The sequence below is a fragment of the Lynx rufus genome, unplaced genomic scaffold (assembly GCF_022079265.1).
Source record: "Lynx rufus isolate CCGP_SWC_20201006 ecotype Redwood Valley unplaced genomic scaffold, mLynRuf1.p SCAF_8, whole genome shotgun sequence".
NCBI lineage: Eukaryota > Metazoa > Chordata > Mammalia > Carnivora > Felidae > Lynx > Lynx rufus.
Window position 1 is genome coordinate 26,151,625 of NW_025814896.1, and position 26,826 is coordinate 26,178,450.

Here is a 26,826-nt window from a genome sequence, read left to right on the forward strand (position 1 = left end):
ATTATATGGCCATTGTTTCTGTTTCTATACATTCCTTTTATATTTTTATTCAACCTGTAAATATCTATAAGGAGCATGGTAAAGGAAAATTATAGTCATCAGAAATCGTAAGAACCCTTTAGTGACAAAATTACATTTGACGGTGCACATACCATTAGAGTTGAGAAATTAAGGGAAAGCAGGAATCCAACTAGTGTATAGAAAAGTCTGGGAGGGTGTGCACACCCAACAGCGTTAACCTGGAGGGCAGTTGTGAGGGATGGGAGTGAAGGGGTAGGTGTGAGCTCAGGTTGACTTTTTAACAGATTGGATTCGTTCCCAGTGACCACTGTATATGCAAGAAATTGAAAGAAAGTGCAGAGAAAACAGTGCATAGTCAAAATACGGGAAGGGAGTACCGTGTTTCCTCGATTCTAACTTCCCACTGCCTGCACGACGCACCTTCGACTTATTAACCACTTATTTGTGGGGAGAGGGAAACAAAACAAAACAGAAAATACTATGTTAAACGTATGGATTGTTAAGACAAATAAAATCCTGGATTTCAGACATCTGGGATTCCTGGGAGTGACAATGTGAAACCACACCTAGAGAGGAAATACGGTGCCGGTCAAACCTTTAGCATGGATGATGCTGCCTTCTGAATGGAGGTGGCCTGTGGGGTTTGGGGAAGGGTTAAGTCTTCCCACGTTTTCTACAGTAAGCATAGCTTAATTATTGTTTTCCTTTTTAAACAAAAGGGCACTAATGGGGCAGCTAGGTGGCTCAAATAGTTAAACACCCATTTTGGTATCAGCTCAGGTCATGATCTCAGTTTGTGACATGAAGCCCCAAATGGGGCTCTGTGCTGCTGACAGAGCGGAGCCTGCTTGGGATTCTCTCTCCCTCTCTCTCTGCCCTTCTCACTCTCGCAAGTGTGCTCTCTCTCTCTCAAAATAAATATGCAAAAACTTGTAAGAGAAATTTATAAAAGGGCATCAGTGACAATTCCGTCTTGGCCTTCTATTTACTCAAGTTTCTGCAACAGACTCAATCCCGATTACGCATACTTGACCTTTAGCAAGAAGGGTAACCAGGGAAGCTGGAAAAGGCTGGCCTATTCACTTTTCCAGCTTCCCTGGCGGTTCACAGGGTGAAAGCGCACCAGGGCTGCCAGCTCGCTGGGAAGCCGGGGTAGGGTAGGTGGCAGCAAGGGGTGACTGCATCTCCCAAGACTGTCCCCACCAGCAGCTGATGGTGGGTGCTGCCCAGGGGCCCAATCCCACCTGGTTGCTTGTTGTTGGGTTTGAGGCCCTCGATCCCGGTGGGCTTAAAACCCCCGTGGGCCCACTCCAACATGGGCTTCAGCTGGTCCTCCAAGGAGTCACCAGGATTGGTGGGGAAGGTTTTGCCAGCCCGCACCCTGGCTTTCTGTGGAGATAAAGAGGCGGGATGAACAGGAGGGGTGGATGCTTTCCAGGCCACACCCAGGGATTCACCCAGCGGGGGTCTGCATTCCTCTTCACACTGGCCCCTTTCATAGCCTAGCAGCTGTCCTGGGCTATGGTATGTGACTGGGGTTGGGGGCGGGGGGTGTGCCTGTGTACGGAGACAGGCAGGCAGGAGGCCATGCAGAGAATGAAGTCTCTCCATGCAGGCACCAAAGAGCATCTCTTCCCCATTGGGCTTTGAGTGGTCAGCTCCCTCTCAGAGGCTAGAGGGATCAGAATTGGCTCTGTCACTTTTAGATATAGGAGAGGCATCAGCCACAGCACAGTCTCATTGCCTCTAAGAAAGCTCCAGATTTCTTGTGTTTTTTTTCCCCAATGAAGCTGGGGAGACATCAAGTGTTAAGTCCTATTACAGAAGCACTATGATGTTTTACAGGTCATATAAGCGCAAAGCCTGGCTCACAAATGCTGGACCGAGGCCACTGGCCATTTTCTTTCCACGTCAAGGAAAAGGGAATGACAGCCTGGTGGATCCCCCACAGACAAGGGGAAGAGGCCTCAGCTGCTCTCCAGCAGCTTTTGAGGCTCTGGAAAAGCTCGACAGATAGGAATATGGTCTCCCACCTCCCAGTGCTCTTCCCCCCCTCTAGCAGTACACGGAGGAGGGGGCGTAGAGCCGGGAAGGCATGGAAGTCTCAAATCCCTTCCTTTTCTTCTCAATCATCAGGCTACTGTCATATTTGCACGCACTTCATGTGTCCCCTCCATGCTAGCACTGGCTGTGCTGTGGCCTGAGCTGGCTTTCTGTACGTCACTTGCTTTAACTCTGCTCTTGGGTCCAGACCCCCACCACCCACCACCATGTTACCTCCAGAGCATGGTACATGGCCTTCCTGTAAGACACCAGCTTATTGAAGGTCGCCAGGTTAAAGTGCTGGCTGAACAGCCCCAGGGCCACTAGCTTATCTGCAGACACCTGAAAGAGAAAGCCATCATCAACACCCGTCTGCAGCCTGTATCTCTCCCAGGCTTATTCCTGGGGATCATGTTCACAGACTGAAAAGGAGGTTAGAGAAAGTAGAAAACAGAACTGGTACACAGCCTCTGACATACCCTATAGCCAGAAGCACAGTGAACATGACACTCCAAATGGGAGAAAGTAGGATTCTCCAAATGGAGGATGCGCCCCGTATTTGTGTTATGTTCTGAGACCAAATGACCCACAGGTCCCTTGTGTGGGCCCCATCTCAGTGTTGACATGCACAGTGGATGTTCTAATATTGGTGCTTTTGTACATGTCCTTCCCTCCTTCATGAGCATGACAAATGACAGCTGAGATTAACTATTTAGCGTTTTATTAAGGGAATTTAATGTACATGTTTAGAGAATAGTGTGGCAAAAGTAAGCACTTTCTAGTTATGTTGATTTGTTGATATGTGCCTTCCATTGGGGCTAAATACCCATATATTCCCCAAGTCTCCAGGGCCTGCATGAACTAATCAGGCCGCCAAAGGGAGGGGATGAAACTCCTGTCCTGGGATGCTGATTAGCACTGAAAGACAGGTGATGTCTGGTTCCCCACAGCGCATGCTCTCTGTCATGCCAATTTCCGTTTTGCGCTTATACCTCTAATCCTGACCTTCCATGGCAGGGAATTGCCACCACGTATAAAAAACTGGCCGGGGGGCGGGGACCGGGGGGGGGGGGAGGCTGCTGAGTGGATCAGTCGCCTAAGCGTCCTATTCTTGATTTGGGCTCAGGTCACGATGTCAGTTTTTGAGTTGAGTTCCGCGTCAGGCTCTGTGCTTACACTGCAGAACCTGCTTATGATTCCCTCGCCATCTCTCTCTCTGCCCCTCCCCACTTGAGTTCTCTCTCTGTCTCAAAATAAGCTTTCAAAAAAAAGCATTTTTTTTTTTAATTTTTTTTCCAACGTTTTTTATTTATTTTTGGGACAGAGAGAGACAGAGCATGAACGGGGGAGGGGCAGAGAGAGAGGGAGACACAGAATCGGAAACAGGCTCCAGGCTCTGAGACATCAGCCCAGAGCCTGACGCGGGGCTCTAACTCACGGACTGTGAGATCGTGACCTGGCTGAAGTCGGACGCTTAACCGACTGCGCCACCTAGGCGCCCCTCAAAAAAAAGCATTTAAAAGAAATTAGGGGTCGGTGTGATTGTACATTGAAAACACCAGTGCTGTTCCCAGTCCTGAACTGCTCTATTGCATGCAATGTGTACCCCAAACACCAAGACCTGCACTGCAACCCTACCCTATAATGCTAGTAGCCCCCCCACATCATCTTACTAACATCAGACCAGCCTTGCAAAGCTCAATTTGTGTCTCACTGGGCCAAAGCAGTTACAAACAATCCTTGCTGCTTCATTTCACAGAACTCATAGCCCACATCCTTCAGTTAGAGGCTTCAGAAAGAGCACAAGCCCAGGACATTTGTTAACCTGCTCCCTCTGCTGGTCAAACAGAGTATCTACGTGTATTCTGCCTACCAGGGGGACTCAAATCCTCCTTGTCCTGCCTATTGGGAATTTCAATGTGTTTATGGCAAATGATCCCGAGGAAGCCCAAATCGTGGGAAAAAAACAGAACCTCAACTTGATGCTGAATCACACAGACGTACTGAATGGCCCTCCATTACCACATCTGCCTCCATCCCAGCCCAGCTTGTTGTTCCTCATCTAACCTCTGGACGTGCTGACGGTTGGAGTAACATTTTGAAAAGAGACCATCCCAGGCAAAGTATTGCCTACACTATTCTCATCAAAACCTGAGATCTCATAGTGTGCTTTGGACAGGTAAGAAATCAAAAGTGGCTGATTCATGCCCAACACAGCTATTGTCCCACAGACTCTCATCAAGAAAGAACATAAAGTGGTTAATGTCAGCAACAAGAGGCGTCTGTGTGGCTCCATAGGTTAAGCATCTGAGTTCCACTCAGGTCGTGATCTCACGGTTCGTGGGTTCGAGCCCGTGTCAAGTTCTGCGCTGACAGCTCAGAACCTGGAGCCTGCTTCAGAATCTGCGTCTCCCTCTCTCTCTGCCCCTCCCCTGTTCCCACTCTATCTCTCAAAAATAAAATAAACCTTAGATATATATATCACCAACAAAAAGAACATAATCATGTTAATCATACCAAAATTAGATATATATAATCTATATATATAAAACATTAGATGATATATATATCATCAGCAACAAAAAGAACATAATCAACAAACTCTGAAGTCGGTACTCTGAGTTGAACTTTTTCAGAACTGTCACCAGGTGACCCTAGGCCCAGCCAGACATGCTCCTCCCCACATGCCTCCAGGGCTAAATGATACTCAGAGGCAGAGACCACCCTTCCTGTCTCTTCTAAGCTTCTCCAAAGATCTTTGAGGGTGCTTACCCAAGTGGCCATTCCCAATTCCACAGGAATCCATAAAAAGTAAAAAAGAGAGCACAAGTGGCCACAAGTGGATTCAGAGAACGTTCCAGCTTTTTGTCTCCTAGAAGAGCAGACAGAGCTCTAAGCCCCATGAGACCCTAAATATGTGTTTATGCTATTTAACAAGAAATTTTTATCCTTCCTAGACATACTGAGTCAAATAGCCTCATCCATCTGGAGAAAGCAATCACGGGCCTTTTATCGTAAAACATCAAGCGTACAAGGAAGGGAGGAAAACACTGCAGGTCTGTGGCCCGGGAGCCTACCTTGCACCGGACTCACCTCGGAGAATTTGCCGTCACCAAACCACTGGACCCACCGCATGCCGGACATGGCCTGTCGCTTAGAGGTGGCCTTCCATGACACCACCATAGCAGGCCACCAGGAGAAGCCTTTGATCTTTCCCCACACAAGGTCCCCTATTCCAAACTCCTTCCCATCCTAGAAGGAAGAACCACAAGAAAGAATCCCAATGAGACAGACTGCCTGGGCCAAGGAAAAGTCCTGCCCACCCCACTGACCCCAATGGCCACTGCTGAGGGACCAACTTGGGGCTCCCTCCAAAGTGCCCAGCATGGGGGCCCCTGGGAGCCTAGGTACAACCTCGGCTCAGGTCATGATCTCCATCTCCTGGTGACTTGGAGCCCCACAGGCTCTCTGCTGTCAGCGTGGAACCCACTTTAGATCCTCTGTCCCCCTCTCCCTGCCTCTTCCCCCATGCTCTCATGGGGTCTCTCTCAAAAATAAATATTAAAAAACAAGTGCCCAGCTGAGGGGCGCTTGATTCTTGAGGCTGTGAGTTTGAACCCCACATTGGGTACAAGGATTACTTTAAAAAAATTAAAACTATGAGTTTGAACCCCTTGAAAATAAGGGACCAGTTTGGTTATTTGATAGGAACATGGAATTATATTAGATTTACAACATTTCACAAATACATTTAACCTAGTATCTAGGAATGAAAGTTGCCGACTGAAAACTCACAGAACATAACCTGAGAGTAAATAATGACAATCACTGGGTATTCCCAACACAGGCCATTTCACAGGTTATTACAAAGGCATTGAAATGCAAAAAAAAATTATGGATGTTTGCACATAAAAAGCTTACCATAAAATGTGAGATGCCCATGAAAACAAGTTATGAAAATATACCTATACTCTGATATACATAAGAAAAAAATGTTATCTACATGATATAGGCAGACACGGATGTATATATGCAGCAATGCTGGAGTGAAATAATTGGGCCCAACTGGTTAATTATGAACTCTACACTAGATGGGTTATAGACAAGAAAGTGAGACAACTCCAGTTCCTAATAAGTGAAAATGGCTGGTCTCCAATTGTACGTAAAACAGGACAAACAGAAGCATGTACAAACAGGGTACACTTATTTGGGGGTACAAATGTGATGTTCGGGAAATCAATTAGGTGTTTGAATTATGTCTGGCAGTTAAGTAGGGTGAAGGAAGGACTGGTGTATATGGAAAAGAAATTCAAATATTAGAATAGATGTGACCAATAAAAGACGTGGGAGTAGGCTCCTCTGGGTGAGTGGCTGCCCTTCCCTACTACGTAGGCCTTCCCAGTGGTACCTGATACTCGGTGTTGTCGGCATCTGTCCCCTCCGCGTCCACCTGCGGGGACTCCAAGCTCTCCTGCTGGCTGTCCTGGGCCAGGCGGGCGTAGGGGGTACTGCTGCTCTGGGGCATCACATCATCATCTGTGAGGTCAATGGTGAGGTAGGGGCTGGCGGGGGACGGCCACGGTGTGCCTGCCAAGGATACTGTCCGCCGCCTCAGGGACTGTGGACAGAAGGACACAGATCTTGGGCCACAGCAAACCAGGCAGGTGACCGGAGACCGGTGTTCCCCCCAGTTGGATCCCGGTCAAGCCTGAAGCGTGAAGGTGTGAGTTGAGAACAGACACCACCAAGGACGGTTTTCCAGGAACGAGTGAGCACCCCTTGAGTGGTGGGAAAAAGCAACCTCCATCAGAACAGGGACAGAATCATGACAGATAGGACAAAGGCAGAGTAAGCATGAGTGATGTCTAGAGATTCCAGAGCCAAGCTCAGAGAGGGCCACTGGTTTCCTTAAATGCTTATTGTGTGCCCAGCCTTGCAACAGGAGTGGAGAATTGTTGTGACCACTGGGGTTGCCTCAAGACAGTCAGTGAAGATACTAGCGAGACAAAACAGTTCTGGAGTCAGTGGAGTTGAACTCATTCCCAAGGAGGAGCAAGAACCCAGTCAACAGGGAATTCTCACATTCCACCAGGGTTCCATCCAGGATCAGGCCAGGAGAGAAGCTTACCCAGCACCCGGGAGCGAAAGGAAAGGCAAGACCCTGAAAAGGTGCTGAGTGTGAGGAACAGATATAGGTTAAACGCCGGCTGCTTTCAGTGGCACAGTGACAGAGGCGGATCTTCCACTTAAGAGACTGGGGGTGTCCGGGGAACCAACCCTGGTAGCTGAGAACTCCACGGGGGACTCATCCACGTGACTGCGGCCCTGCCGGCCTCGGGTGGAGCGTGGGGAGGGCCTGTGCCTCTCACGGCTGGAGGCATTGTTGTTATTTCGGGTTCGGACCTGGAAGCAAGAGAGGATAAGCAGGAGGCCTTTGGTGACTACAGGCATGGAGTTTCGGACTTGAGGGGTCACCTCAAGTCCCCAGAAGTGAAGAGGTGGGGGGTAAGCAGGGAAGGACTCTGGGCTGAAAGGATCTCCCCCAGAAACTCCCCTGTTACTGGGGGAAGGGGTAGGGTGCCAGCAGGGCTGCCGATGGTCCACAGCAGATCCCGCACTGCCCGTCAGAGGCAACTGGCACCTGCAGATTGAATGGAAAATAACATCGTTTACCCCAAACCAAACATTTTGTCCCCCCAAAGCATTAGAGTGACTGTTGTCTTCTTCTGGAAGGTAGTGGATCAAGCAGCTGGATGAGAAGCCCTTAGGCTCCTTTCTCAAAGTGGCATGAGCTTGGGTGGTGCACTCCTGTATTCGAATCCTGCACGCAAGAATCAATGTTTAACCTTGGGTTAGTTACCAGATCCTTCTGTCCTCTGTAATGGGGATGACCTCCATCATATGCTGGGGGAGACTGTAAACTAGACCCGCCACGGTCCTCGAGCATCAGCCTGTTCTCTAATGGGGTGGGAGGCCACTAGCAACGATCGCCTACCTGTTTCCACACCACACACTAAGTCACAGACCCCACTTACAGAAATGAGTCCCAGAGGGAATAGGCATTTCTCGGGCACTTGCAGCCAGGAGTGTCCGAAAAGAGCTGAAACACCTGAAACACTACCACGGGAGAGAAGACCTTCACTGACTATCCGTGAGCCTTGCTGTCTGTCATTCTCCACTTTCAAAACATGTATTCACCTCTCTCTCCAAAGTTCTCTCTGGAGGATGCAAGACCATTTTTTGGTTTTGTGTGTGTGTGTGTGTGTGTGTGTGTGTGTGTGTGTGTGTGTTTATGCAGGCCTATGTCTGGTTGGAAGTGCCTGGGCTCAGAAGTGGGGGACTTACAGCTGGGCTTTCAGACCGAGTCCTGGTTTCACGGAAGAGTTTTGGCATCACTGGAGTGTCAGAGCCATCCCCGTCTTCCCCTTCGCCATCTCCATCACCCGTCAGATCCTTTATGAATGAAAGCATTATGAACTTTAAATGTTATCAAAAGGTGACATAACCCCAAACGGTTTAAGAATGAAAAGTCAATCGTACTGAAAACAATACTGGCCCAAGTTACCTGGAAATATTTTCAAAATATTTTGTTCCAATAAGACATTACAGTGGCTTACCCTGGGGATCACAAATTCAAGACATGATCAAAAAAGAAAACCCCTGGGGCGCCTGGGTGGCTCGGTCGGTTGAGTGTCTGACTTCAGCTCAGGTCATGATCTCACGGTCCATGAGTTCAAGCCCCTCGTCGGGCTCTGTGCTGACAGATCAGAGCTTGGAGCCTGCTTCAGATTCTCCATCTCCCTCTCTCTGCCCCTCCCCCCTCTTCTCAAAAATAAATACACACTAAAAAAACACACACACAAAAAAAAACAGTGGAATCAGAAAATCTAAGATACAGTATGAATGCAATCTGGATCTGCACCTTGGGGAGACTGATTTGGCTAGGACTAACAGGGAGAGCTGGTCAATTTGCACAATTAAGTGGGAGAAATCAAAGGCTCAAAGGAGACGCTTCCTGATACAAGGACCAGGAAGAAATGGCACCGATGAACCAATGAAGAACCCCTAGAACATGTCCCATGCTGCACAGCAAAACCCAAAAACCTGTGCACTGGTAAGCAGCCTGAGTTTTGGATGTAATAGTAAGAACTTGATTTTTTCACTTCACTTGCCAATTTTGAGGCCTTGAGTGAGTCCATTTCACTCTTTAAAACTGTAACAGTACTGGGATGCCTGGGTGGCTCAGTCGGTTAAGCGGCCGACTTCGGCTCAGGTCATGATCTCGCGGTCCGTGAGTTGGAGCCCCGCGTCAGGCTCTGGGCTGACAGCTCAGAGCCTGGAGCCTGTTTCAGATCCTGTGTCTCCCTCTCTCTCTCTGACCCTCCCCCGTTCATGCTCTGTCTCTGTCTCAAAAATAAATAAACGTTAAAAAAATTTTAAAAACTGTAACAGTACTTTTCTTACAGCACAACAGAAATATAAAGAGAATCAAGCAACACAGGCCTCACTCAAGGCCAGACTCAGAGGAAACGCTCAGGCCGGAGGTTCCGTTGCCACTCCTGCTGATGGTCCACCGGAGCTAAAACAGGTGTCCTGAGCACCCAGTCCCAAATATCCACACAGCTCTTATGCTCATCCTCTGGGCGTCCACTGGTTGCCCTCCAGCAGAACAGAAGCCGTGCGAATGTGAATTTACACTTGTCCGTAACTTTGTCCCCAACGCTGGACACCGGCTCTTTCAAAAAAGTAACCAAATTGGAAAAAAAAAAAAAAAAAACCAACTCTACTATGATTAATAAGAACAAGAAAGGCATAAATGATGTCGGGAATAAAAAAAAATTATGGGAAGACTCTAAGGTGGAAAAAAAATTGATCAAGTAGAAACCTTGACTTTGCAGCAGCCGTTAAAAGACATTGCAATGATTGTTAGAAGTTCCCTAAGGCAAGTTCTTTCCAACGTGAGGGGAAAAAAATCCGTGAGGCCACATAACCCTGAGATCAAAACCAGACACAAATATATTCCAAGAAATAAAAAAAAAAAAAAAATCACACATCCACTTTATTCATGAATAGATGTGAAAGGAAATCAGCTTGAAAACACACCACAAACAAGTTGGGCTCATTCCAGGAATAAAAGGAGCGATTTTACTACATTAAAACTTTATCAATGTAATTGGATCCTCCGGACAGGGAAAATGAGAATTTCAGAAATATGCTGGGAAGCATTTAGTAAAAAACTTTATAATGGAGTAAAATTAATGTTTATGATTAAAAAAAAAAAGACTTGGCATGTAGCAGAAAATGCCTCCATGGATGAGGTTGTTCAAAGCCCTCTGTGTGCTTAGCAGTTTTCAAATCCGTCACTCAACAAGTATTTACTGGATGCCACTCAAGGGAATTCCCGAATCCTGCACAAGGGACGTGAGGACACATACCTGAGTATAACTTAGCAGACTGGAGACCTCCCTCTTGGACAGTCGTGAGCTTGATCTTCGGCCTGGAGAAAAGAACCGGTCTTGTCTTTTGTGGAAGGGCCAGCCTCCGGGCCGGGGGGCAGCCGCGTCTTCCCTCGCTGACCTGCTGTCCCCTGTAGTCTCCTCTCTGGGTTGGGGGCAGAGATCTCTCTAGACCCACTGGCATCCTCAGAGGGTTAACTGAGCCCCTCAGGATCTGATTTCCCTTCAATGTATTCATAAGGCAACAGGGCACAGGGCCAGGCACATAATAGGACCCAAAACAATGACTGAAGGTACTCAGCAGGAAAGGCATCAATTTCCTTCCAGAATTATGGCCACCAACTGCAAGTAACGAACAGTCCAGTGCCTGCCATATCGGCCACATTTCAAGTGCTCGCATGTGGCTAGTGGCTATTCTAGCGCACCACGCCGAAACAGAACACTTCACCCTCGCAGAGTGTTCTATTGGACAGCACAGCTCTAGAGGATTTCAACAACAGGATGGGACAATACAGGCGTTTCCAAACCAGCTGGGTCAGGAAATCTCAGTGGGGTGGATCCCAGGTGATGTGATCCAGAACTGTGGAGGGGAGGGGCAGGGAGGGCAGGATGGCAAAGGAAGCAAGCCTCAGATCCTTCCCCACATATGTGGCAAGTGTCTTCTTGCCACATAATCACCTGCAAGGGGAGAGGGGTCCCTCTGCAGAAGAGCCAAAGACCCCAGGCTATGCTGCAACCTTCCCCCCCCATCATGACTGGAAAAGGACAGGGGTCATCACCCCGGGGTTACCTCCTCAGAGTCCCAGCTGAGGGGAGAGGAGAAGGGGGGCAAGGGCTGTGGACAGGGATGAGAAACGGGCTGGGCTCTGCCTCCATCCATTTTTCTTTCCTGGGAGATGTGGCGGGGCTTGTCAGACACCAGAGCCTCTCCCCACAACCTGCCTCGAGCCTGCTCGGAGGCTCATGTCCCAGCTGCAGGGCCTGTCTGTCCCACCCCTCCTCCCCGCTAGCCCGGCCACCTCTGATCTCCGGGGTGCTGATAGCCTCCAGGATGGGGGGTGAGGGCGCATCCTTGGAGTCAGAAGACTGGTCGCTGCAGCCCCCGTTAGTGATGATGGAGTCTTCCCTCCCGCTGGCGTCCTCCTCTCTGTTGAGTTGTCTGGTGTCTCCCTTCATTGTTTCCTGCAGGAGGGCCAGAATAGGTAGGGTAGCAGGGAAACAAGGGCACAAGGGGGCAGCACACCCCAAACCTCCCACCAATGGCTCTACGTCCTCAGGCCAAGGGAGGCCCCTTGACATATTCTCCGGGTGATACTCCTACCCAAGGACCCCACCCAGGCTGCCCCCCCCCCACCCCGTAGGCTGCCCCCCTCACCAAACTCGGAGGCTCAGGACTTGGTTCCATGTGGCCAGGCGGCCCGAAGGCTCAGACACCAGCACCCAGGACAGAGGAGGGGGCTGGGCTGTGGTCTGAGGCTTAGGCTGTTCTGTGCAATTAGCCGGCCACTTCAAACAATGCCATTTAGGACCCGCCTGCCCGGGTCTGCCTGCAGCCAGCCTTGGTCCCCTCTGCCCCTGGCCCCCTCTCCCTGCCCAGCCTCCGCAGGGCCTCAGGAAGCCAGTGCATTATTTTCCCTCCTGACCCCTTTGTTTGCTCTCTCCCTTCCCCTCAATCTCCAGGTCCTCTTCCCACCCGCCCCCTCCTCCCCCACAGAACAGCTTCTCTCCTCTCCATGGCAGCACAAGCCCCGCCCCACCCCAACCTCAGGGGCCCATTGGTCTGCTGGCCTGTCGCTCACTCCCCTCCTCCCTCACCAGCTGGGGCTCAGAGTCCCAAGTTCCCAAGAAGGGAAAGGATGGAGGAGCACAGGCAAAGGACTGGGGCAGTTAACAAGGGGCATGCTCCCCATCTGATCCAGCCTCACCCCACCTCTGGGCCTTTGTCTCCCCACTGCTGCCCGTCCTGGTAACTGCATCATCACCAGGCTATTCAGCTCAGACCAGCTCAGGCCAGGTCCTCGCTGAAGGATTGAAGGGCTGTGCGACCTTCATCCTGGTCTTCAACAGATGTTGGCTGCAAGAGTGTGCACCTTTCATTTACGCCTATTAATGTGATTATGGGCCCATTTTATAGAAAAGGAAAACTGACACACAGACAGGATTAGTCTCCAAGGCCAAAAATCACACCTAAGAGGTAGGGCACCAAGGCAAAACTAGAACCTAGGTAGTAGATGAGGCCCCCAGACACCCATTCCTTACTTTCCCCCAAACTACTCCAGAGGTATTTGCCACCACACCCTATTGCTCTGGACTGAAAAGCTTCCTGAGCTCTTGGGAAAAGCTTCCTGAACAAAAGGCTGCTCATCAGCACTGAGCACTCCCAACCCCTGTGCCCCATCTTGGGAACTCACCACACCGTACCAGATGACGCACACTAGCCTCCCAGGGTACCTTCTAGAAACATCCTCTAGGCTACAGGGTGGTGGACTGCAATAGTGATGTGGCACCACATCCACCAGGGGGCGATGTGGGGAGCGGTCTGAATTGGCCTGCAGCGCCCCCAGGTGGATGGGCGGTGTGCCCTGGGGTCCGGAAGCCATCCTCTGCACCTGTCCGTCCCCCAGGCCAGGGCATGGGGAACTAGACCCCTGCTGTATTTCCCATAAGGCCCAGGGAGCAGCACCTCTGGAAATCACCTGGGAGCTGGTCAGAGCTGCAAAATCTCAGGCACTGGCCCTAGACCTCCTAAGTCAAGACCAACATGTTCGAAACACCCCTGGGTGATTATGTGCAAGTTAGAGAAGCATTGTTCTGGTTCTAAATGTATACTGATCCATAGCACATGGTGGCATCTACCTACCCCACGTGGTCCAGGGTGTACAGGGCCACACTTCTTGGTCTGTTTTCTCTTGATACATGTTAAGGAACCTCACCAGCCCCACGGAAACAGAGGAATGCCTGACCTGGTCTGATCAGCTGCTCCTCACCCCCATTCACTGCCAAGCCCTGACCCGGAAGAACAGGTTGGCTGACCTACGGCCAGTTCCTGTGAGGCCAAGCTGCCAAAATCCGAGGAAAACTGCTGGAGTGTGGTTCCAAGTAATAATTAATTCCCAGCGTCTTACCCTTGGCCAAGCCAGTGAACTAAATAACCTAGGTAGCCTGACACGAGGAGGGCGTCTGCGTCATGGGGTGTAAGACACTAAAGGGTACACAGAAGCTTGGGGAGGGGGGGAGGGCAGTGAGGCCTTCCAGTCAGAAGCTGGTAACAAGCAGGTCAGAGGCTGAAATTGAGGGCCATTACTTCCCTCTCACCCAGGGCCCAAGATTCCCTCAGACGGCCCTTTACTGTGTCAGTCAGGAGGCTCCCTCCTAGACAGGCCCAGGTGGAGCCTGCAGCCAGGAGTGGACAATGATTAACTACCTCGGGCCTTCCCCCAGGGCCTCAGCAGCGCCAACCTGTCCCCCAGTCTACCAAGCAGACATGTGAGCAGAGCACCCTTCCCAAAGCCGCATGCCAACATTCAGGAAAAATCTCCTGCCCCTATAAACTAGGCACATGAGGACTGGAGGAAGGTTCAGGGAAGGACACCAACCAGCTCTAAGTGTCCTCAGCTACCTGGGCTAGCCCGGGAAAGCTGTTTTAACTTTATTTTTGAGAGAAAGAGAGTGTGAGCAGGAGAGGGGCAGAGCGAGAGGGAGGCACAGAATCGGAACCGGGTGCCAGGCTCTGAGCTGTCAGCACAGAGCCAGACGCGGGACTCGAACTTACGAACTGTGAGTTCGTGACCTGAGCTGAAGTCAGAGGCTTAACTGACTGAGCCACCCAGGCGCCCCAGCGGGGAAGCTATTTTAAAATACTCCCCCTCTCCCAATGTATAATTCGATTATGTGAGTTGCATCACCCCGGGTGTGCACTGACATGAACTTGCCTTGCTGTCTTACTGTCACAACACACACCGGCGTCCAGAACCTGCGCAGGCTGAAAGGTGCCCAGCTCAGTGCCTCTCCCTGACCAATTCTACACACAGGATGAATGAAGCGCGCCTCCAGGCATGTGCTACAGCTGCCTCCTCAGCCTGGAAGCCCTCCCCATCTCTCTCTACCACATACCTCCCTGTTGTTCAGACTCCAAAACCACATCGTGACAGTCGGGAAGGCTTCTCCCAATACTCCTGCTCCAAAAAGTAATAACCTGGCCCTCCTCACACAAATCCTCTCACCTAAAGATACAGTAATTTTCTTTCAGCATTTACTACCCTATATGCAACACCCTCTTCGGTGCTCTAGCTGCATCAACTCATTTAATCCTTCAATGTGGTGCATAGTATCCCTATTTTACAGATGGACAAACTGAGGCACAGATTAAGCAACAAAACACACACTTGTTAGGCAACATAATACACACGTGACCAGCGTGACTTGTTAACGTGCTCAAGTCCAGGGAAATTTAGAGAAGAACACATAAACTTAACCACATGCTCTTGAGAACAGGAAGAAATTAGTACCAGAGACCGGCGTGTAACGAATGGTAAAGACAAATCAGCGTCATCTCTTCCCAACACCTCTTGGATAATGTGGCCCCCAAGACAAGCCAAGTGCTTTACCTAGTGTGATCTTTCCAGCGCTGGAGGATAGCCTGGCTGGGTTACCCCCCTGAACGAGATGGCACCTTCTGGAGGGATTTTTCCAGAGTACTTGCTGTGCTAGCCGAACAACCGTGCCTTGCCACCCCACTGTTGTAACAGGGCCCAGGTCCCGACCGGAAAAGCTAAAGGTGGTACAAACCGCTCTCTCAGCCCCCACCAGATCCTGAGGCAGGTCCTGTTATCGACCTGCTTTGGACAGGCTCAGATGAATTAATTAAGTCACCCATCAAGGTGGCAATGCCAAGACTCATGCCTAGGCAGTCCAGGGCACATGCCTGTAACTGCCGTGCCAAGACACGGCAGCCGAGAATTCTAGTTAGGGACACTGCCTCACCCATCCCAGAGACTGTGGGGAACTTTAGGGCTGAGGGACAGGGCCCCCGTGATGCGTGGTGAACTCTGACCCTTTCCCAGAAGCTGGGGTCCAGCACATGATTTGGGGGCGGGCAGCAGCACAGGGTGGGCTCACCCGCAAGGTTCTCCCTGCAAGGCTCTGCCTCATTAGTGCAGGGTGCCTGTGTCCCAACTGAACCAGGTCAGACGTGTCCAAATGCAATGTGGCAGACAGAAGGGTGGGTGGCACCCCCAATTAGACTCAGGGAGGAGGCTCAGGGACTCATCCCCCCACCCGACCCAGCTATAAGGCTGAGGAGTGATGTCATTCACTTCCTCCAGGCTGGCACCAGCAGCAGTCATTTCACAGCATCTTGTAAATGTTAATTGCATTAATTAAATGCACAATACAGGAAGGGGGGAGGATGGTGGACACGATGGAGAAGTAGGTAGAAGGCAGGGCCACTTGGGCATCCCTGCCCCACGTGAGTCCCCCCCAGGGGTTAGAGATCACGTGAAGTAAAAGGGAGGTTGAAAGATATTCCCATTCACCTTTTAAAGAAATTTCGTCTTCTCCACAGCCCCTGGGAGGGAAATCTAGACTCCTGTATCCTCCCCCTCAGCCGCCCAAGTCTTTCTTAGCTGTTTCCCTTGTCGGAGATAACAAAATAGCTGAGATGGAGTAATTACTATGTATCTCACCGAAAAAAGAGAGAGTTTACTCTTATGATGCCCCATTTTGCAGATGAGTAAACTGAAGCTCAGAGGTAACAGATGGGCAGATTCCTTGCCCAGGCTTGCACAGCAGCTAAGTGATAGAGATTTAGACTTCACTCAGGAGCCAGATCTCAAAGACATTTTAAAACCAATATGCTAAGTATAGTTACAAAAGTGAAACCTGGGTAGGGACACCTCACCCAGGTGAGCAGAGAGAAGGAGGGAAGTGGGAACAATTAAGTACAACAGTCTAAGAGGCTGGAAACAGGCTGCCCACCTGGCTGGTGGCAGAGTATGAGGTCACAGAGTTCAAGGTCTTTACCTGACTTTTAGGAAATCTTTGCTAAATTCCAGAAATTACCAGATCCATGGAAAGCTGGAATGAAAAAGCCCTCAATGGCTTTCTCAAACCCCAGTTTTATCATTTGTGAAATGAGATGACCTCCCCTAACTCCCTGGGTGGTTGGTGCTAGGGACCCCCAACGTAGAGGATGAAACCTTGAGAAGAACCCGGGGCTTACACATTTCCGTGTGCCATCCTGCCAGACTTTCCAGCTCTGCCTCACAAAAGCATCCCTTCATCCTGGGGCATTCAGAAGGAATGTGGACAACTGCTCCGTGCCTCTAGGCCATGGCTGCAAGCGCCACTTTCATTGTGCAGTAAAAACTGAACTTTGGTATATTGATCAGAATTATTAAAATAATTGATCCCAGCAGGGGTCAAATTAGACAAATGCAAAAAAAAATGGCTATAGGAACATGTTCCTTGCAGTACTGCTCATGTTAGCAAAATACTCACAAACATCTAGATGTTCTTCAGTGGATGGGAATTAAATTATATACCATTACCCTTATAGATAATTCACAGAAAAAGAAAAAACTGGGGCACCTGGCTGGCTCAGTCCGTGGAGTGTGTGACTTTTCAACTCAGGGTTGTGAGTTTGAGCCCCACTTTGGGTGTAGAAATTCCTTAAAAATAAAATCTTAAACTAAAGAGAGAAAACACAAGGAATATACAGAAAGATCTGCAAAGAAAAGGCAACTTAAAGCGGAGTTTCGAGTCAAGCTTTTTACCCTATAAACAAACGCAGCCCCCTTCCCCTACAATTATTTGGGAAACCCATGGAAGGGTGTGCAAATGTGGAGCGGAAACCAATGGTTAACTCTGACAATGATGGGTGGGAAGCAAAGGAGCAAAGGATTCTGGGAGCTGCAGTGCTCGCTCCTATAGTCATGTGTCCCTTAGCAAAGCCAGAGTGGAAGAGCCCACTGCCCTCTCCCCTAAGGCGTAAGTGAAGACCAAATTTCTATAAAGCCACCACCTTGGGTCTGCCCCTCATAGTAGTCTGCTCCTGCTGCCACACAGCCAATGCCTTAAATCTCAACTGTCCTCTTATAGAGGCAATGGGGATAGAGTGAGCCTTTGAGATGGCAAACTGACAATACCTAAAAATGCCAAATGTTCCATATCCTGTTACACAGGACTCTTCTGCTACAAATCAACCCAGCCCAAAGCTCTTACCAAGACCTGAGTGCAAGCATGGTCACTGCTGTCCCGTTTATCATAGCAAAAGCTCCAAACAAATGACTGCCTAAATCCCATGCAGCCATAGTGGGGGATGGTAGTGAGAGGCAACGAATGAGGGAATGACGGGAAGATGAGCTTTGTCAAGTGACAGTCCGTGCAACACAGTCTCAGTTAATACGCTAGCATATGCATTAAGCCATGTTCCTCCAGCATTTTGTTCTCTAACTGTAAAAAGTCAGGTCTCCTGGGAGGGTAGTTTGTGAGTGAACTACCATATGCTCATGTTACTTTTACAGTCAGATACTGTCCAAGAAACGTTTCTTTCTTTGAACATGGCCATTCAAGGGGCGTCTGGATGGCTGAGTTGGTTACATGTCTGACTTCAGCTCAGGTCATCATCTTGCAGTTCATGAGTTCAAGCACCAAGTCAGGCTCTGTGCTTACAGCTCACAGCCTGGAGCCTGCTTCTGGTTCTCTCTCTCTCTCTCTCTCTCTCTCTCTCTCTCTGCCCCTTCCCTGCTCGCACTGTGTCTCTGTCTCTCAAAAATAAACATTAAAAAAAAGAAGAAAAGAAAATGGCCATACAAGGGGCGCCTGGGTGGCTCACTAAGTTAAGCTTCTGGCTATTTCAGCCAGGTCATGATCCTGGGGTCATAGGATCAAGCCCAGTATCGGGCTCCACACTGGGCAAAGAGCCAGCTTGGGATTCTCTCTCTCTCTCTCTCTCTCTCTCTCTCTCTCTCTCTCTCCCCCCCCCATACCACCACCGCACCACTACTCTCCCTTGTTGTGCTCTCTCTCTCAAAAAAAAAACAAACTCTAATGAAAATGGCCATTCAAGTTTAAACAATCTAAATTTACTTGTGTATGGTATGAGGTAGGGATCTCATTTTTCCCTATAAGGAAAGCCAAACACACGTAATGATAAGCATGTCCCAACTCCTCTTCTTTCATAAAGTTCCCCCCATGTATGTAGGATGTTTCTGGACTGACTTTTCCCTTTGGCATTTATCCCTTGCCACCCCTTTTAATCATCATAGCTTTACTAATAAGTGCTCCTATGCTAGGGCAAGCCTGCCAACCTTACCGAAAATTTTTGCCAGTTTTCTCCCTAAAGGTCTTGCACATCCCTTAGTTTACATTTTCTTATTTCTGGTTCCCTCTTCTAGTTAGTCCCCAGGGGATTTTTCTAGGGAGTTTAGCTCTGCACACAAATAAATTTACACAGCATTTCTAGTTGATTCAACATGGGAGGACTTACAGATTACTGCTACCATAATCAGAAAGTCCTAATATTTATATGTGTGTGTGTGTTGTGTGTATGTATGTATGTATGTATTCTTTTAGTATATTTTGTAAGACAAAATTTTGGGAGCACCTGGCTGGCTCAGTCAGAAGAGTATTTGCCTCCTGATTTCAGGGTTGTGAATTTGAGCCCCATGTTTGGTGTAGAGATGACTTAAAGATGGTCAAAAGGTACAAATAAATCCCTGGGAAGTAATATACAGCACGGCAACTAAAATATTATATTGTATGTTTGAAAGTTGCTAAGACAGCAAACCTTAAAAGTTCTCTGCACAAGAAAAAAAGTATAGGGGCGCCTGGGTGGCTCAGTCAGTTAAGCCTCCCACTTCAGCTCGGGTCATGATCTCGTGGTTCACTAGTTCAAGCCCCCATAGGCCTCTGCGCTGATACTCGGGAGCCTGGAGCCTGGTTCAGATTCTGTGTCTCCCTCGCTCTCGGCCCCTTCCCCACTCCCGCTCTGCCTCTCTCTCTCAAAAATAAACATTAAAAGAAATTTTAGGGGTGCCTGGGTGGCTCAGTCAGTTGAGCAACTGACCTCAGCTCAAGTTTTATCATCTCAGGGTTCATGAGCTCAAGCCCCGTGTCCAGCGCTCTGCTCTCAGCTCAGAGCTAGCTTTGGATCCTCTGTCTCCCTCTCTGCCCCTCCTGTGCAGGCACTGCTTGCTCTCTGACAAAAATAAACATAAAAAAAAAAAAAGCCTATGTCCCACATAAACCACTTTTTTCAAAAACTAGCTACAATTACCTGGTATGGGCAAGGGTCTGCCAGTCTCAACAGTGGTGAACAGGCCTGCAGGCAAAGAGCGGGCTGTAGCGGGCACTCCTGAGTATCTTAACCCGACAGACACATCTGTGCATCCTGCCAGTTCTGTGGGTCCAAGCCAGGTGGGGACAAAGGTCTCAAAGAAATGCAACAGCATTGCCATCCACATTCTACTCCCTGCTAGCTGTGTGGCCTTAGGTAATGGTGACAATCAAGCTTAATATTGAGCAATCACTCTGTCCGGCACTTACCCAGAACTTCCCAAGACAGATCAGCACGCTGGCAAAGGCCACTCTCCTACAAGCATCAGACAGGAGCTCCCCCGGGCTTCAGGAGCCATGCTCGGAACTGAGAAGCACAGGCAGACAACGGCCGGCCAACAGCCCATCCTCACGGAGCCCACAGCTGGTTCAGGAGAGGGTGGTAGGACAAAGCCAGGTGGTGGAGGAGACAATAACAAGGCTGGTTCACCCCAAAATCTACACTGCTCTCCCAATATAATTAAGACCCTTTTGCAAGAGCACAACAGGACAGATTTTGCCCACACCTCTATGCAGATTTGCTCAGGGTTTTCCAAACCCTTCCACCCAGTGTCGCACACTGCCTCTTGCATAACCCAGGACGACCCAGAAGATCTTTGTCACAGCACCTGCCTGTTCAGGCTTCTAGCCTAGTTAATACTCCGTTTCTCACCACATCCCGGGTGAGCCAGCTTCCTTCTGCTTCTTTCTGCTCCTCTCTCCTCTAGATTCTAGTGCTGCAGCCACAAAACTCAGGCAGAGCAATGCTTCAGTCAAGCCGAACAGCGCACATTCAAGGAGCCAGGGGCCCAGCACTGTGCTGGCTGCTGGGAACGCCAACTGACCGAGAAAGCATCGTCCCTTCTCCTAGAGCTGGAAGCCTGGGTTCCAGCCCCAGCTGTGGCCCAAGTGTGTCCACTTCCAACAGCAAACAAATGCTGCTTAGGAATAGACCCAATTAGCCTCAGAAGATGGGACTGCAGGGTGGAAGGTAAAGAAATATTTTGGGATCCCCCTGGGTCAGCCTGTTCTGTAGGCCATGCTCCTCCTCCAGCCAGAGGCTTACACAGGATCCCTGAGACTGAGAACCACATTCTCTGCAGCCAGGCCTGTGCCCCTCAGGCAGGACACTAGGAGATCCCTCTCCTCTGGTGACAGACCCAAGGGCAGAGAACATCGTTCCTATTTGGGGAGACCCAGAGGGATGTGCAAGTCATTGTCCCACAGAGAAATAAATGCTCCGGTTCAAGTCTCAGATGACTTTCGTCCTTCTCAATCATGAAGATCAAGCTCAAAACTTAAATATTAAAAATGAAAACTGTAGGGGCACCTGGGTGGCTCAGTCGGTTGAGCACCTGGCTTCTGCTCAGGTCATGATCTTGCGTTTCTGGAGTTCAAGCTCCACACTGGGCTCACTGCTGTCAGCAGAGTCTGCTTCAGATCCTCTGTCTCCCTCTCTCTCTCGGCCTCTTCCCCGCCTGCACTCTCACAAAGGAGAAAAGAGGAGAGGAGAGAAGAGAAGAGAAAAGGGGTGCCTGGGTGGCTCAGTGGGTTAAGTGTCCAACTTCTGCTCAGGTCATGATCTTGTAGTGAGTTGGAGTCCCGGGTCGGGCTCTGTGCTGACAGCTCAGATCCTAGAGCCTACTTTGGATTCTGTGTCTCCCTCTCTCTGTCCCTCCCCTACTTGCTCTGTCTCTGCCTCTCACTCAAAATTAATAAACATTAAAAAAAAAGCCTTTAAAAAAAAAGAAAAGAAAAAGTAAACAGAAAAAAACCCTCAGAAATAAATATTGGAATGAGCACTAAACAGAGAACAATACTCTCAGGGAGATAAAAGATGGATGAGGACTCCATTACACATGGAATTTCTGGGACAAGAAGGCTTCAAAACAAAAGACAAAAGTTAAAATATTAGGGGTTGGAAGCTGAGGACCATCTCCCAAAAAGCAGAACATAAGAACAAATGGTCAAAGAAAATTCCACCAGGCCAGGAGACTTAAGAGTTATAGAATGAGAGGAGAAAAAAACTAGGGAGGTGATGATCCAAGAAATGTATTCCCTCAACCTTAGGAGCCCCCAGCCACCTTGGGCCTCTTCCCATCCCACACCTGCTCAGTATCCACCTGCCCCCAAAAGGAAATGTATTGGTTAAGAACCTTTATCCACTGACAACTGTTTACTCTCCCACCCATCAATTCTCGGTCATTTTTGAAAGCGCATTTCTAAATCTCCTGTAGTCTTTCTATGGCTACCGCTCTTCACACATTTCAAAGGCTATAAAAAGACAATTTTCTGCAAAAGTTGAGTTTGATCCCTGAGTCACAGAACTAAAGCAGACAGAGAGAAGGTAGAGGGCACACAGGGGTTTGAGCTAGGGCAGAGCCCACAGACCACAGTTTTAATGAATGAAATCTCTGTGGGTGAAGTGACAGGCAACTTTGATCAGGCAAGCTAATAATAAAAAAAAAATTAAAAAAAAAACAAACAAACAAAAACAGAAGCCAGTGGTGGCAGATTCCAGAGACTCTGTTCCCCCCATCCCCAAAACTATTCTCCATCTGCTTGCAAAGGCCAGCCCCAATGGTGACCACAGCGCCCTCTAAGGCCTTCACCAATTGAGCCGCCTGCCTTTCCTTGCCAGTCTGTACTCCTTGGATCCAGGTCCCTTAGAAAGGCCTCCTGGTCCTATCTACATAGAAATGGAGGCCCCCAAATAAAAGCAAAACGTTGATTACCTTGGCATTGTGAAAGTACAGGTGATGACTAGTTTCTTCTTGGCATCTGAAGACGGTAAATTTGATTTTCACTTGTATGAAGCATTTTTTGAAGTACTTCCATTCCCTACACAAAACAGGTCCTCCTAAATCTTTGCTTATTCCCTGGAAGAAAACTGAGGAGACTGTGCGAACTGGGACTGTGTTTCCCTCCTGGAGTAAAGAATAACCACTTGCCAATATTTGAGTGTTTACTACATAACATGCATTTTTTCAAGTTTATTTTTTAAGTAGTCTCTACACCCAACATGGGCCTTAAACTCACAAACCGGGATTAAGAGCCTCATGTTCTTCCAACTGAGCCATCCAGGGGCCCCCGTAACATGCAACATTTACTCAATTTTTTAAGCTATAGCAACTCAACAGACTTAAACATCCCCTGCAATTAGCCAACCATTCTTGGACTATTTTACAGATGGAGAAATTGAGGCTCAAGCCAGTGACTTATAAATGGAGTGAACAGGTATATAAATCCAGACTTGATTCTAATGCCCAGGCCTCTTTATTGCCTCAGACTAATAATATGACCCAATGGATAACAGGCTTTTTTACAATACAGTTGACCCTGAAAAATGTGGGCTTGGGGCGCCTGGGTGGCGCAGTCGGTTAAGCGTCCGACTTCAGCCAGGTCACGATCTCACGGTCTGTGAGTTCGAGCCCCGCATCAGGCTCTGGGCTGATGGCTCAGAGCCTGGAGCCTGTTTCCGATTCTGTGTCTCCCTCTCTCTGTCCCTCCCCCGTTCATGCTCTGTCTCTCTCTGTCCCAAAAATAAATAAACGTTGAAAAAAAAAATTTAAAAAAAAAAAAAATGTGGGCTTGAACTAAAGGTGTCATATATGCTGATTTTTTTCAAGAAATATATTGAAAAAAGTTTGGAAATGTACAATTTGAAAAAAAAAAAAGATTTACCTGCATAACCTAGCAATACTAGGGAAAAAATTAAATTTTTTACATTTATTTATTTTAAGAGACAGAAAGGACGGTGGGGGAGGGGCAGAGGGAGGGACAGAGGATCTAGAGCAGGCTCTGTGCCACAGCAGATGGTGACCTGAGCCGAAGTCTAACACTTAAGCAACTGAGCCACCTAGGTGCCCCGAAAAAACTTAAGTTAGGTATTATCGGAAGAATAAATTATACAATACATGTAACATACAAAGTATGTGTTAATAGACTGTTTATGTTCTCAGTAAGGTTTCCCATCAACAGTAGGCCATTAAGTTTTGGAGGAGTCAAGTTATACATGGATTTTCCAGCGCGTGGAGGCAGAGGGGTCAGTGCCCATAACCCCTGGTCCCATCAGCTACAAAAGGGATCTGATGAGATCAGCCCCCACAAAAAGTTAGACAAATCAGCCCCTCACTTTGCAAAGATAAGAATGGTCTGAAAATGCAATGAGGAATTCTGCACTTCTCTGATCCAGCAACCTGAATTCACAATTAAAAAATAACTCACAAGAACGGGCCAGAGCTGAGGCCCTGTACCTATCAAGTGCTGGGGGAAGGTGGGAGCATTTGTCATGATATAGGACCCAGGAGGAGTTAGAGATTTAAAATGGACTAGCCCAGGGTGGCTCAGTCAGTTAAGCAAGCGTCCCACTTGGGCTCAGGTCATGATCTCAAAGTTGATGGGTTCGAGGCCCTGCATTGGGTTCTACATTAACAGTGCAGAGCCTGCTTTGGATCCTCTGTCTCCCTCTTTCTGCCCCTCCCCAGCTCTCACTTTCTCTCGAAAATAAAATTAAAACCATAAAAATAAAATAAAATAAAATAAAATAAAATAAAATAAAATAAAATAAAATAAAATAAAATAAAAAAATGCACCACCTCAGATGAAATTGGAAAAGGTGTCTGAGCAAGATGGCTTGCATGAGAGCTGGTCTGAGACAAAGGAATCACAAGGTAAGTTTTCCTGGAAAAACTTTCCCAAATCGGAAATGGGTCCCTGGGGCTGCAATGAGGGGTGACAGGCACCGTTGGGTCGCAGGCCCCACGTGGCTGAAGGAAGGAAAGGAAGGCAAGGTACTTCCCCCAACCCTACCTCCCTTGCTCCTCCCTTTCACCCCCTGCAGCTCCCAGATACTCTCCTCCCCTTCTAGGGTTTGAAGGAGGGGCAGGTAATGCCTATGCTTTAGGCGCATGATGCAGCCAGGCCCAACCCCTTTGTCTTGGCCCTCTTTACCCTAAGGAGGAAAGGTAAAGGATCTCACTTAGCTCTGCAATTATGCCTCCAAGGTAGGCCTCAAACTTTTGGGGAACGGATGGTAAAAGCGGCCCCAACCCGTCAAAAACCCTGGCTCCTTTCAAAAAGTAACAAAGGCGTTCCTTCCTGCCAACTCCCAACAGGAGTTGGAAAAGCTTTGGAAGGATTTGGAAAAGCTTTCCTAACTGAAAGGAATAGGGTACCTTGGTGGAAAATACAGGATAGGTAGGGCCAGCAGAGGTCCCTCCCTTCATCCCCATTTCTCATTAGTGGCTGCCCTAAAAAGAGGGGCTATTGGTTAACTATTTCAGATGTCAACATCCATCACCTGCTATGCCAAGCACTATCCCATCGAGCCCTTTCCCCAAGCCCAGTGTGGAAGGAGCTATTGACACCCATCAGACATTTAAGGAACATAGAGGGTTAAATGTTAAATCATGCATAAAACTGGTTTCATTCTTACACAACCTAGGGTTATTAGTAACACTGTTCCTATTTCACAGATGTAATAACTAAGGCACAGAGGGAAATGGAGTTGCTGGGACATTTAAATGCACGCCAAAGACTTGTGTGCCGCTAAAGAGGGCAGCCAGCTTACCCCACATGCTAGCTAAGGATGCCAACAGTAGCAGACTTTTATTGAGTAATTACTGTATACCAGCCCTATAAAATAGGTATCATCAATTCAACCCTGGAAAAACAGAGGCAGTCTTGGAATCCAATGGTGGGGGCGCAAGAAGCCAGAGCAGGTGTTGGGGAGGAGGGCAGAGGTAGGTCGGTGTCCTGAGCCCTCCACCTGAGAGCGGCAGAAGGGTTACCCCTCCTCGGGAAAATTTCCGTCAGTCTAAACCCACAGCATCCAGAAATCAGGAAGCGGTCCAAATTCACTGTCCGTAATTCTCATTAATGCATGCACTCTCTCAGCTGGGGGCGGGGGTAGGGCGTTGGGGGGGGGGCGTTGGGGGGGGGCGCGAGGGAAGTGGGGAGATGGGGAAACACAGGAGCCCAGTCTCTCAGGCCAGAGGATAAGGGGACAGGGCAGAATGGAGGCACAGGCCTGGGGCTGGGCCCAGAAAGGCTGCCCTTCTTTGCCACAGGTGAGTAAATCCAGCAGGAAAGCCCGAGCCCAAGAGCGGCTCCCTGTCGCTAACTTGCTAAGTCCACCCTGCAGTCTTTCCTGGTTTCCACTTTCTCTCCTACGAAGTGGGACTCAACACCTACTCTCCCTCGTCGAACAATCACACTAGCAGGGAAGCCGGTATCGGGGAGGTGCTAAAGGTTTTGAGACCTCGGTTTGCGGAGTTTGGGAAGTGGGACCGGCTTCATCCCGGAAGAGGGGAAAAATGGAAAGTGAGCCCCCAGGGCAGGCAGCGTGGCCGGGGCAGGGTGGCGCCGCCCCAGCCGGGCTCCTCCCCGGCCAGGTGTGCAAAGGGGAGAGGGCAGCCCCTCCCGAGGACGTCCCGGCAGTCCCGCTGTGCCTCGCCCCGGTGGCTCATCTAGAGAGGACCTCGGGAGGCCACCCCCCTGGTGCACACCCTGGCCCACCTGCTCGCCCGCACCCACACCCATTACTTTTCTTCCATCCCTGCGAGGGGGTTAAACGGGTTTCGCCCGAAACCCTCTAGTCCAAGTCTTAAGGGACGGACGCCCACCTTCCTGGCTGAACTCTCTCCTCTTTCCCCCGCCCCTAATGAGGCTCCCTCTGAAGCCGAGGCCAGGTAAGGACTCCCCCTCCTGATGACCAAGACCCCTTCTTGCTCCACTTTTCTCCGGAGGAACACGTCCTCCCTTCCAGTCTAGACCCCAGGAAGGCCACCCCATCTTCCCTCCCTGAAGACAAACCTCTCTCCCCGGGGTCTTGGGACTACAGCAAGATTATCCCTGCAAGACATAGCACCCCCCGCCCTATTTTTCCTTCTTGTTCCAGGTGGTCCAGTGGTCCTCTCCTCTCCTACCAAGCCGGGTCTCTAGACGGATGGGAGCCGCTCCCCCGGACGTCCCGGAGAGAGGGTCCCTC

The 26,826-nt window shown here is 49.3% G+C and overlaps 1 protein-coding gene across 1 annotated transcript in view; it reads right to left on the bottom strand.

Moving 5' to 3' along the window:
• Positions 1-26,826, bottom strand: part of DNMT3B (DNA methyltransferase 3 beta) — a 42,217-nt gene that overhangs the window by 15,146 nt on the left and 245 nt on the right. Inside the window, exons 2-9 of the mRNA XM_047069332.1 lie at positions 11,540-11,702; positions 10,500-10,561; positions 8,410-8,517; positions 7,342-7,467; positions 6,473-6,682; positions 5,158-5,316; positions 2,299-2,406; positions 1,266-1,410 (exon numbers count right to left, since the gene is read on the bottom strand). Coding sequence (XP_046925288.1) covers positions 1,266-1,410; positions 2,299-2,406; positions 5,158-5,316; positions 6,473-6,682; positions 7,342-7,467; positions 8,410-8,517; positions 10,500-10,561; positions 11,540-11,696 — 1,075 coding nt within the window. The 5' untranslated portion in view covers positions 11,697-11,702. The remainder of the gene's footprint in view (positions 1-1,265; positions 1,411-2,298; positions 2,407-5,157; positions 5,317-6,472; positions 6,683-7,341; positions 7,468-8,409; positions 8,518-10,499; positions 10,562-11,539; positions 11,703-26,826) is intronic.